This window comes from Manis javanica, chromosome 10, assembly GCF_040802235.1.
Source record: "Manis javanica isolate MJ-LG chromosome 10, MJ_LKY, whole genome shotgun sequence".
Taxonomy (NCBI): domain Eukaryota; kingdom Metazoa; phylum Chordata; class Mammalia; order Pholidota; family Manidae; genus Manis; species Manis javanica.
The window spans coordinates 30839065-30851248 of NC_133165.1; the positions used below are offsets into that span (position 1 = coordinate 30839065).

At 53.7% G+C, this 12184-nt stretch overlaps 1 protein-coding gene across 1 annotated transcript; it reads right to left on the reverse strand.

Moving 5' to 3' along the window:
• Nucleotides 1-258: 258 nt before the first annotated feature.
• On the reverse strand, nucleotides 259-11841 carry NPTX2 (neuronal pentraxin 2). The gene is made up of 5 exons (XM_037003728.2): nucleotides 11233-11841; nucleotides 9501-9720; nucleotides 4516-4760; nucleotides 2622-2801; nucleotides 259-1664 (listed from the first exon to the last, which is right to left on the reverse strand). Exons 1-5 carry the CDS (start codon nucleotides 11656-11658, stop codon nucleotides 1437-1439), a joined length of 1299 nt encoding a protein of 432 aa, XP_036859623.1. The 5' UTR covers nucleotides 11659-11841; the 3' UTR covers nucleotides 259-1436.
• Nucleotides 11842-12184: the final 343 nt, after the last annotated feature.

A 12184-nucleotide genomic window follows, 5' to 3' on the forward strand; every position in this document is an offset into this window, starting at 1 on the left:
CACCTGACATGGGTATGAAATAAGGATACTCTTCAAGCACCTTTCAGGGGAGATCTAAGTAGCTGGTTTTCATCATTTTCATTACAATGGAGATTCAAAACGAACTGCTCTCCACCTTGTCTCAGCACTTTGGATTCCAAAGGTCCTCAAGCAGGACCAGGCCCAGGCTACCCAGAGTGGCCATCATTCTGCCAGGGGGTACAAAGCCCCACCACTCCTTGCCCTCAGCCCCTGACACGGAGAAAACAGACACCCAGGCGTCTTCCAGTGCACTTTAATCAAATTCCATCAGCAGCAGAGTTCTTGTAGCATACAATGTCAGGATGGGCATGTTGACTGGGTCCCACACATGGAATTTCCACAGATTTACACTTCAAACATGTATGAAAAATAAAATATATAATATTTAGCTTTATAAATTTCCCCACTTACTTTATCTTTAAAATAACTACCTCTGTCCAAGACATTAAGCAGCCTGAAGTCACTAAGCAAGTGTCAGTTGCAGGATACCTGAAAAACTTCTGGGGGAAATACTTGAGACAGTCAAATGCTTACAGGGATCAACATGAATTAAAACCAGCACATTCCTCACAGTCGGGAGAGACATCAAAACTGGGAGCCTGCTAATGGCTGTTCTTTTCTGTTGGGGAAAAATATAGCCCCTGAACCATACTGAATGGTTGTAAAAGCTGCAACTGGACTTTTGGCACCAGTGGAGGAGAGGCCTTTCAGAGCCATATCCAGCAGTGATTCCATCAGAGGGAGAGGTGACGGCGGGGAAGGGGCAGCTGCCACGGTCCTTCTCCGCTGAGTTCCTGCTCACAGTTCCCTCTGGAGCCACGGACGCCCCCTCCACCTTAGAGAAGGCAGGGCGTGGTCTGGACAGCCTCCCTCCTCCTTGAACTTAAGAGTTCCTCACAGCATGAAGCACACCGGAGAAAGGGCCTTTCAGGGCAAGGGGGTGCTACTTTGCTGTGTGCTCAGTGGATAGCAGGATATACTCAACACACAAGGGGCACAGCCACTCCACCAGAATGGCTGCACAGCCATTAAAGGAGACAGACAGAAGGTGCACACAGGACACCAAGGATCCAAGAGGGCAGGCAAGACTGGGTGTGCTAGCATTTACAGTGGTTCTGAGCAGGGCCTGAAGGGCTTTAACCCCCTATCCATGGCAGGAAGTCAGATACTTGCCCACCTGCAGCCCAGGGCTTCTTCCTCCAAAACAGCAACAAAATCTTGGTTGGGAACAAATAGCTGGTAACAAATGCTGCCAGAGAGCCTCAGTCTTAGGGATTCCCCAGGAATGGGTTTTTGGGGTGGGCCAGCCCATTCCAGCAGGAGGTTAAACACAGTATAATTGGGCGAGTAGGTGACCCTGTACTTCTGACAGGAATAGTCTTGACCCCTGGCCTCCTGGAAAGAGGAGGAGGTGGCTACAAGTCAAGGAGACGCTCCTCACAGGTCTCCACAGGCCACTTTGAAGCCCCTCCAAACACGTCGACGTTATTGTCCACCCAAGGGATGATGTTGCCTGGCATGTTGGTGGAGCAATTGGCGATGTTGACAATTTCTTGTGCACGAAGGACGCGGTCCCATATGTTAAACTGGCTGAGCTCCCCGACAAATGCCTGTGTGGCATCAAACCTGCCCCCAACAGTGTCCTGGAAATGGGAACAGAACTGTGTCAGTGCAGGTTCAGAAGCAAACACATCTGCTAATTCTCCTGGCACGTGAATGGCTTCAGGGAAGGGATGCCCGTGTGGGAGGGGGACAGGGAGACAGGGACATTTTCCTGGCTCTCTCCAGCTCTGACTACTGACCACTGCTTCCTGCAGATTCTGGAGCTCTGGGGCACATCAGGCCTGGGAGACGGCTTCACTCAAACCACCCCATTTTACAGAGAGAAAACTGAGTCTAGTCAGGGAGGCACTTGCCCAAAAAGTCCCACTGCGAGGACTAGTCCTGGGTCTCCCAACTTACAGCCCTTCCCAGAGGAGAAGCAACAGAGAAGTGAGGAGGGGAGGGGGCCAAGCAGCAGCCAAGGCTCAAAGCTCCCAAAGGGACCTGGTGTCTATTCCCCTGCTTTCCACCAGCAAACCTCAAATGCAGACTGAAATATCAACTCTGACCTGCCCAGAGCCAACACCCAACCAGGTGTCTTCTCTCCTAGACGGCAAGTTTTGTGAAGGCTGCCTCCCAGGTCTCACTCTGTCATCCCATCTCCCCTACAGGGCTGAGCACCCCACAGGTGTGCCCTAAGACCCTGATCCTGAAGCTCCTGGGAGATGCCACTAAGTTAATACTGTGCCTGGCAGAGGCCAAATGTCTGGAAAGGTGATCAGGGATCACTAATGACCCCATGACCCCAAAGACACTCTTGCTCACCATCCTGGAATCTGTTTACACCCATTACACCAGCCTGGTCCCCTGCCCTCAGGCCTCAGGCCATAAGAAAGCACAGACAGAGCCAGTGGAGACCTCACCCACCCAGGCTACCACTGGGCCGCAGTGACCAGAGCCAGCAGGCAGACAGCTGGGCAGGGGAGTGGGTGGCCTGCAGGCCTGGTCTATGCTGCCTGGCTGGCCCATGAGCTCCCTTCCTGTGCCCTTGCACCCACCTGCTCCTGCCCAAGGATCAGCACACCCCCTGGCTTGATGGGGTGCCAGGGGGCCAGATTCTCCCCAGTGCCGAGCTTCTCCCCATCCTGGAAAGCCTCCCACATGCCGTCTCGCGTTGTCCAGGTGACACAGATGTGGTGCCACTTGCCATCACTGACAAACAGAGGCAGCTGTGCGACCTGTGGGCAGCAATGTGCAGGTGAGAGCCCCCCACCTGACCTGGTGGGGATGGAGGCCCTGGGACCCTCTGCCACTCCTATCATGCAGGGTCCCTCTCAGTCTCCCCTTCTCTGCTGTGTGGTTAACATGCCCAATCCCACCCACCTCAGAGGCCCTTGGGTGCGAGATGCTGTGTGTGACCCATGGACGGTCAAGAGGAAAGGGGTGGGCTGGGTACAAGGCCCTGACCCCATTGTCACCTGGACATTCTTGGTCCCCAGCTTGGCTGAGGGGCCAGGACACTGGACAGACAGAGCAGGTGTGATGGACAAGCCTCCCCGTGGTGGTCCTGAAAGCCCCCTGCTGACGAACCCAAGAGAAGTCGTGTTCTACTGGATAGTCCTGACTTTGGAAAATGACTTCGTGGGAAAACAGACCAGGTGCCTACGCTCCACAGGCAGAGTCCCAATTTCTATTGTGTCATTCAGGACTGTGTGTGCGTGTGTCCTCCCATGCAGAGGACTGAATGCTTGTGCTTATGTGTGAGTATGGGGGGTGCACACAGACCCCCCATACAGACCAGAAGGGGGGGCTTTTCGGCGGGCAGGTAGGCTCACAGCCCTGTGAGCACTGCAGCTCTGCTCACCGACCCATCCTGTTGTTACTGCTGGTATCCTAGCAACCAGGAGCTTCCTCCAGGAATTGGCTGTTTACACACACCGTCTAACCCAAGAGGAAAACAAGGCTCTCAGCCCTGCTGTGTCCAAAGGTGTTATTTAGAACAATTAATCCCTGGCTCAGGGACGTGGTCACTGTGGGAAAGGAGCCCAGCAGGCAGATTCCACAGCGTTTCCCACTTGAACTACATCCAGGGCAGTTCAGTAAAGACAGAGTGAGGGGGCGGGGTGGGTGTGTGCTCCCAGGCTTGGGCGGCCAGGGAGCTGGTGCAGTGTTTCAAATATTCAGCTGCAGCAAGGAGCTAAGGATGTATTTCTAGCAATGTTGAATCTGACTTCAGAAGGGAAGTTTAAGTGAGTGGGGCTGCTGGAGGGTCCCAGGGACACCCAGAGCTGAGCTCTTGAGACCAGGCTCCTGAATGTCAATTAACCAGTTTACTAAAAGGGACACTTACTTTGGAAAAGACAAGACTACAGGAACGGGGAACAGGTCAGTGGGAATGGGCTCGAGTAGGGACAGGAGTTGACTACAAAGGGGAGTGAGGAATTTGGAGAGAGGATGAAACACTTCTGTACTTTAATTTTGGTGGTTACACAACTGTGTATATATGTCACAGTTGGTTGAACTGCATCTTAAAAAGTGTAAATTTTACCATATGTAAATTACATCTCTATAAACTCCCCCAAAAAAGAAATGCTGATGAGAAGCATCGTACACACCCCTTCCTAATCACTGTGGCCCTGGGGAACATCCCTCACTGACTGGTCCAAGGGCCAGTGACAACTCGGGATGGCATGCAGAGACCCAGCTCATTCTGTGCCTCCCCAGCCTCTGGCCTGGACCCTCTGCTTTTCTTGGCCAGAATCACAGCTTGGATCTCCGCAAGCTGCAGCTGCCTGCCCCCATCCCCTAACCAGTTGGGGGCCTGGAGCGGGGCTGAGCCAACAAGAGCCGTCCCCGTTACGAGGACAGCCCTACAATCAGTGGTCAGACTCCCTGCAGCATCCCGGTCATTGCTGCTCTGACGAGGAAGGGTGGCAGCTCAAGCAGCCTCACCTTGTCATTGATGAGCAGCTCGATGGGGTTGTTGCCCCACTCTATCAGCACGATCTCATTGGCCTGCCCGGGCACTGCATAAGAGAATGGGGTGCCAATGCCTGGCAAGGCACTGGACCGCAGCCACAGGCAGATGGTGAAGGCGTACAGTTCGGGCAGCGTCTTCTTGATCTTGCCATACAGGTAGTTTGTGCGGAGGGGAAGGGACACTTTGAATGCATCAGGTGACTTGAACGCGCTGTTGCCTGGGGTTGGGGGCAGGGTGGGAGAAGAGGCGGGCAGCGCATTAGCCTCCCCTCACATGTAGCCCAGAGAGAGGCTCCCCTGGGCCCCCCACCCCCAAGGCAGTCCCTCAAGCAACAGAGCACCTGCTCCCGGCAGCCACTGTTCTAAGTGCTCAAACTCCATCAAGGAAGAAGTGTTCCTGCTCTTGAAAGCTGAGGAAGAGGCTGCAGCAGGTTGGATTTAATTTTCTGGTTAAATTAAGGCAGAAAAACCTCTTCTGCCAAGTCTTGTTGCCTCAGCTATTTCTTTGACATCTTGGCCCCTTCGGCTTTGTGAGCAAAGGGGGTGGTCAGGAAGCTTCTGGACTCGAACTTGGAGTCAGGAGGTCTCACAGGGACCCAGGCACTCCTAGACACCTGTCCCCAGTGAGTCATGTGACTTCTCACACCGATGACTCACTGCCATGGAGGTGAAGGAGTTAGGTGCCTGTCTTGACACTCAACTTAACTCAGAAGTGGCTTTTTTGGACTAAATCCCTGACATGAACGGCTTTGCTCTTTCTTCCTCAAGAGAAGATCACATTTATTGACAATTTCCTGCTGTTTGGAACCAATGGGAGGCAGGAGCACACAAGAAGGGTCTCTCTCCACTGAGGTTAACACACCTGGCCAGAGCCTCACAACCCCTTGTACCCTGCTGGGGGCTGTGAGAACCTCCCTGGCCCCTCCCATGTAATGGTGCTTTCAAAATCTTTGGAAATGATTGGTACTTTTAAATGGGTTGAAGTAGTTTTCCATACAGTTTTGATTTAAGTTCAGGATTAAAAACAAAAACAAATACACAGAAGGCAAGCTCCCATCTCTGTTTAGCACAGATTCCAAAGTCTGTGGGGTAGACCTGATTCCTTGAGCTGCAGAAGCTTCCCTCTGATTTGGGGACAGGTGCTGCTGGTGAAGGAGCCTAAACACCCTTCCCTCATTCAACAAGAATTTATTAGACATCCACAAGGGACCCAGTGGTCTCCATCACTGTCAAGGACAAGCAGGCCCTCTGGACCCAGAACCAAGAGAGCCAAACTGCCCGTTTCACTAGGGAACTGTATCAGTCCCTTCCTCATCCCTTCTACAGAACAAAAGCCAGAATAGATCCTTTCTCCACCCCAATCCCCAAACCCATCTTCTTGCATAGTAAAGAATACTTGAGTGACGACACTCCTTGGTGCCCTGGTTCTCACCTATCCAAGGAGACCTTCTGTAAAGGAAAGCAGCAGGCGCCAGTATCATGCAGTCAACCTCTCTGAACAGGCAGCAGCAAACATGAGAGTCTGGGCTTCACGTGCACTGTTTCCCCATATCTGCTGATTGAGCAGTCTTGTCTGATCCTTGCTGACCTCCCAAGGCACGGCACCCTCAACACAGGCTCAGAACTACTGAGCACCTGGCCACCTGAGGCAGCCGAGGGAGGGGCCAGGCCTCTGTAGGAGCTGGGACTGACCCCTCGTCAGGCTGAAGCACAACTGAGAGAGCCAGAAAGCCCCAACTCCTGGATCTGGCAGGTTGCACATTTGAGCTATGGAGGCTCACAGAAATGAAGTGACTTACCCTGGTGACACAGCTAATGAACGACAGAGCAGGGAACAGAAGTCTCTCTTCCCACTACACATAGCCATTAGTATTTAATCTGCAAATGCCCATGTTCTTCACAAAGGCATGATTATCTAATAAAGAGAAAGAGCTTCTATCCTCACAGGTGGTCAAGCTTGCTGATTTAATAAAGCTTGGTGTTAGTAATACCATTAGCTGGGTAACAGCAGACAGGCTTAATTAGAGCTGGGAGACCCGATGGGCAGAGGAGGGGCCCACACCCTGAAAGCTGGTGTGCTCTATTTATTTCAAACAGCTTGGGGGTTCAGAGGAAACTTAGTTAAAACCAATTAAGGCATTAAAGGGCCTGACCAATAAATCAGAGGCTGCAGGTGGCCGACAAGCTAAGAAGCAGGGTATATAGGATGAAAAAGAAGAGTTCCGTCTTCTCAGGGCCCAGGATCTGGAGGGCCCTGCATGTGAGTAGGTCTCGCAACAAAGAAGATGAACATCCTTGGGATGGGGGCACCCGTGTGCAGGGTTGGCTGCTCACTGCTGGGCCCTGAGGAGCCTCCTGTCCAGCAGGGCTGGAGCCCACACACCACTCCAGGCTGCAGCCTTTATGACTCTAGCCCTCTGGGGTCACCACTGACTTCACCCCAGCTCTGCAATCTACTGGCCATGTGAATGAATGCAGGCATCGCTTAGCTCTGACTCAGTCCCTCATCTGCAACTAACACCCACCTCACAGGGTTGTTGCGGGGATTACAGGAGATACAGATGTGGAACTCACAGCCCAGTGTCAGGCCCAGAACATGCACTTAGTGGGAAGGGGATGATGGACCAGGGTCCCCCCAAAATCCCCCATTTTGCATGTGGTTAAAGTCCAGTTCCTCTGGGCTCAGCAGGGAACTTCTAAAGAACACAGTACATCTTCCACTCATGGTATATTTGGGGGCTGGGAGTTTACATATCCTCTTACACTTGTCACAAACAGGACAGGTACTAACTCAGAATGGCCCAGAAGACAAACTGATCAGTAAATGAACACTTTCCTCAAAGACTGGTCCCAGAACTGAGTGGAGCACACAGAGATTCCAGAGCTCCCATGGTAGGTCAAAAGGCAGTAGGGAGTAAAAGCTGAGCTGCTCTTCAGTGCCAAGCCCTGGGGCTCTAGAAGAATGGCCAGCCAGGGGCCTTGCCTGGCAGAGCCAAGCATGGACCTCCCCTGTGTGCCAGATGAGCTCTGAGGGCTTTCTGTAGAACCTAAGCATCAAAGGAGAGGGAGGGTGCCAAAATCAGGCTTGGATGGAAGGGACAAAGTGGTAGTTCCTAGATGGAAACCAAGTGAAACTCACAACCTGCCAGGAGTCAGAGAACAGAGAATGGGCAGGGAGACTATGCAGCCCACCAATTGGTGGCCCAGGCCTCACCTTGGTTCCCTGTTCCCCGATGACACACCTCTGGCCAAAAACTTCTGAGCATTTTTCTCACCTGTGAAGTGGGTACCCAAAAGTGCTAGCTCACCCAGCTGACATGCTCACACACTGCTTGCCACTACTCATTGCCCTACTCAGTAGACCTCTATTAGCCCACCTCCTTGGGGCAATTCAGCCACTGTACCAAGCAGAGTACACAGCCACCGAGGTCTCTAGCAAAGCCCTCCTCCCATCCTCCAACTTCAAGATTCTAGTAACTACAGGGTGCCCATTCCATAGCCCTGCATGTCCCGAGGTTTCACTGTGGGTGAGGCTGGGAGAAAAGGGGGCAAGGAAGGGCAAGCCACCCCACACCTTGGACCTGACACTGCCTTCCTCCCCTCCTACCTTTGAGAAAGGCCAAAGCTGCAGCTGTTTTGACTTCAGGGAAGGCTCTTAAGACTTGCTGGGTTTCCTGAGGTCACCCAGTCACAGAGGTGAGGCAGAGAGAACATTTTTATTTTAGAAATTCAAGAATCCAAGTCTAAGAGTTAAGTCACTTACCATTTTCTGAGAAGGGTAATAAGGAAGAAAGGATAGACTTTTCTGGAAGAAGAAAACAGGAAAGGGAGAAAGGAGACTTGTGACTTCTGAGATGCTGCTGCAAAGGAGGCAGAAACACCACACCCAGATCTACTCCATTTGGCCCTCCCAGACAATGCTACTAAATTGGACATTTTATTAATTCATTAAACCGAGTAACAAGAAACAGCCTTTGTCAGGTTGGTGTATCTGAAAAGATTGTAATCCTATACCCATTAGCAGCAAACCTAAAACTTCGCCCAGGGCACCTGGCAGTTTGGGGTTGATAAAGCAATCTAAATTGTCTGGGGCCCTTGGTCCCGCCCCTTCCTGTTTCCTATGGGACACTTCACCATGGCAGCATGAGCACAGAAGGGAAAGATACTCAGAATCCTAACCAAGGACTAGTTAAGAAGCAGCTGGTATACCTACACAGGAGGCCAGGGCTTAGGTTATTTGTCCAAACTGGTCCTGAGTGTACTGGCTTTTCCATGGAAATGCCAGTGGGCCTAGGGGTTGGGGCTGATTCCTGAGATGGCCATTGCCAGTCCCACTTGTTTGCTCTAACAGCCAAGATTCTTCTCCATGGAATGCCACAATCACTACTAATACCCTGGGTCTGACTAGACTTGTGATGAAAACCAGGCCACTCCCAGCAGCAGTCAGCTGGCCCCTCCAGTCTCTGCTGAGTCTCTTGAACATATGCCAACATGGTTGTTGAATCAGCCAACTGTGCAGGAGAAACCCTAAACTTCCATGAACCATAAGAGACGACTCAGGTTGAAAAAGCAACACTTCATTTGAGAGGCACAAAAGGGAAAGGTGGGCTGCTGCTTGAATGGTAAGGAATCAGGTGGTTTCCTCCACGTAGGGCAGGTAGGTTTAGAGACAATGAAAGGACACCCTCAAAGCCAGATGCCAACACAGCCTCATGCCAACAGTCAGCAGGCAGGGGTGGGAGCCACCACTCCCTCAAGGCCCAACTGGTCACATCCATAAATGCACAAGATAGCTGTGGGGCTAGCCCTTGCTCTCTGCTTGCTCTCCCTTGCTCCAGCCCAGCTTCCTTTAAACTGCAGCCAAGAACAAGGACCCTTCCTCCCCACTAATCCCCCCACTGCGGGTGGCAGAAGGATGTCAGACAGAGGGCGACAGAGAAACAAGTTAAAGCACTCACCTCGCTCCAGCTCAGTCACCCTCTGCAGCAACGCGTTCAGGGCACTCTCAGTCTTCTGCCGGTGAGCCGAGGTCTCATTGTGGAGCAGGGACTTCTCGTCCTCCAGCTCTGCCACCTTGAGCAGCAGCTGTCTCTCCAGCTCCCCAAGCCGCCGCTGGAGCACCTCTCGGAAGTCGCTGGGCAGCACTGCGCTGTTGGACACATTCACTCGGAGCTGGTGCTTTCGGTCGGGAGAACACACAAAGGAGGAGTATTAAGGCCAGTTAAAAAGAAATTGTGAAATGTAGCTCTAATGGCCTCACCACACAGGGAGAAGTTTCCAAAATGGGAATAATAAATTGCGCCGATGGCAAGAAGGGGGGGCATTTTACTGATGCTTTTTTATTGTTCTGTATGAAGGGATCTCAAAGTCAAAGACACTTTGCTGCAATATTTGAAACTTACAAACCTCATTTTCCCCTCTCAGAAAGCTGTTTTGCTCCTCTTACTAAAAAGCCAAAATTTAAACCAACATCTATCATTCTTGGGTAAAGACCAAAACACAACTAGGGTTTTAAAAAGAGAGAGAGTTAATCAAATGGTACCTAAAGCTATGAGCTTTCATCTAGAAATGAAAACCACCCCTAAGTTCCAGTACAGCACAAAAGTGAGTATCTATGCTTGCAGAGATGTTAATGGAAGAGATCTAGAACATGACTATTCTGGATTCCGGGAATCTCTGCTTCTATTGCTGTTTCTAAATCCTCACTTCCCATTTCTTTTACTCTTCTACCACTATGCTGGCTCTGCAGGCAGCCTGCGACCGCCTAGCCATGAGAATTTGGCCAGCTATATACCCCTCTCTCTAAGCGTTCTGAATTGTAAAATGCAGTTAATAGGATTGTTGCAAGGGTTAAAATTAGGTAATGTGCCTGGCACATAGTTAGTGTTCCAGAAAACATTAGCTATTGTTAATCATAATGAACTAAGGGCTACATAGATGCTGGAAATACTTTTATTTGGCCATCATGCCACAGGAACTCCTCAATTTTGCAATAATTACCACCTGTAGTGGAAACATAGGTTTTGCTAATTAGTATTCTGATAAACGTTTCTTAACAGAAAAGTCCACGCTTTAAATTGGGTGGAAAGTAAAGATGGAAAGGAAATGAAGATTTCTTTCTCAGAGTTTCAAACTGCATACACCTTCCAAGAGAGAACGGAATAAGGTCCCTTTCCCCAAAGCAATCGGGAAGGGCATCTTAGATCCGCGCAATTGGAGGACAGAGGGTCTTTGAAGTTAACCAGGTTTCCTCTAGGGCGCTTTCTGGTGTGGCTGGTGACCCGACCCCCGCCCCCGCCCGACCTGATTTATAAACGGAAACGCCGGACACCGGCCAGCTGACCTCCAGCTGCTGCGCATCAGGCTCGGGCAGGCTCAGTGCTTTACAAGGAGAGGAGGCCGTCCCGGTTCGCCAGACCTGACCTCGGGAGGTGAACGGCCACACCGTGCGCAGTCGGGCATACAGGGCATTTAACCCTTTCCTTCCAGCAAGAGGAGGGGTGGCGGTCGCAAGTCACGCGAGTAAGTCGCCTAACAAGACCGAGAACACCCTAGCCCCAAACCCGGTTCACCCCGGTGCCCGAGCGCACCCGGGCCGCCGCGTCCCGCACAGCAGGCGGACAGAACCACGCACCCCACCTCTGGCCCTCGCCTCGGAGGCGTTCCTCCACAGGACCCCTGCGCCCCTACCTCGAGGCTCTCCAGGCGGCCCTTGAGGGTCTGCAGCGAGCGGCTGAGCTGCTCCACGACGTGGCCGGGGTCACGCGGCAGGTCGCCCATGGTGTCCTTACCCGAGGCCGCCCGGCCCGGCGCCTTGCCGCCCGCCAGCCCCTCGCAGCGCGCCAGCTTGCCGGTGAGCTCCCGGATGGCCTCGCGCTGCGCGCCCAGCGTCTCTTTCTGCTGCACGACGGTCTCGCGCAGCTGCAGCACCGCGGCCCGCAGCTCCTCCTCGGGGCTCTGCGCGCCGCCCTGCATGGGCATCGCGGGCAGCGGGCAGCCGGCGCGCGCCGCCTCCAGGGGCAGCGCGGTGCACACGAAGCGGCTGCCGGCTGCCGGGCCGTCTTGGACCCCGGCGGCCACAGCGAGCGCCACGCTGGCGACCAGCAGCGCCAGCATGCCGCCGCACTCACTCCAGCCTCGGCCGGTAGGCGGGCGGGCGCCGTCGGGGCGCGCGGCGGGGGCGCCTTCGCGGCTAAGGCGGCCGACGTGCAGCTCGAGGGTGGCGTGAGCCCAGGAAGCGGTGGAAACTCCCGCGTTGTACCGCCCGGTAGCTCAGCTCGGCGTGGCGCTCTGGCACAGCCCGGCCCGCGCGCCCTTTCTTAAGCTAGGGGGCGGAGGCCGGCGCGTGGGGCGCGGCGCCGCGAGCGCTGATTGGCCTGGCCGGGCGCGCGTCAGCGCCGGGGATGGGGAGGGGAGCCTTTGAGAGGAGGGCGGCCCTGTGGGCCGGCTCTGGGGTGCATCCCCGGGCCCCGCTGCCCCACGAAGGGAGGGCAGAGGTAACGAACGCCCTGGTGCCTTCGAGAGCTTCGGCCGGCTCGTTAGGCGCCCCTCGAACCCACCCGAGGATGCGAGCGTCGCGGGCTGAGGAAAACCCGGGAGCCTCCTGGAGCCCCCGCGTACCCCGGACCGCTGCTGGGCCTCC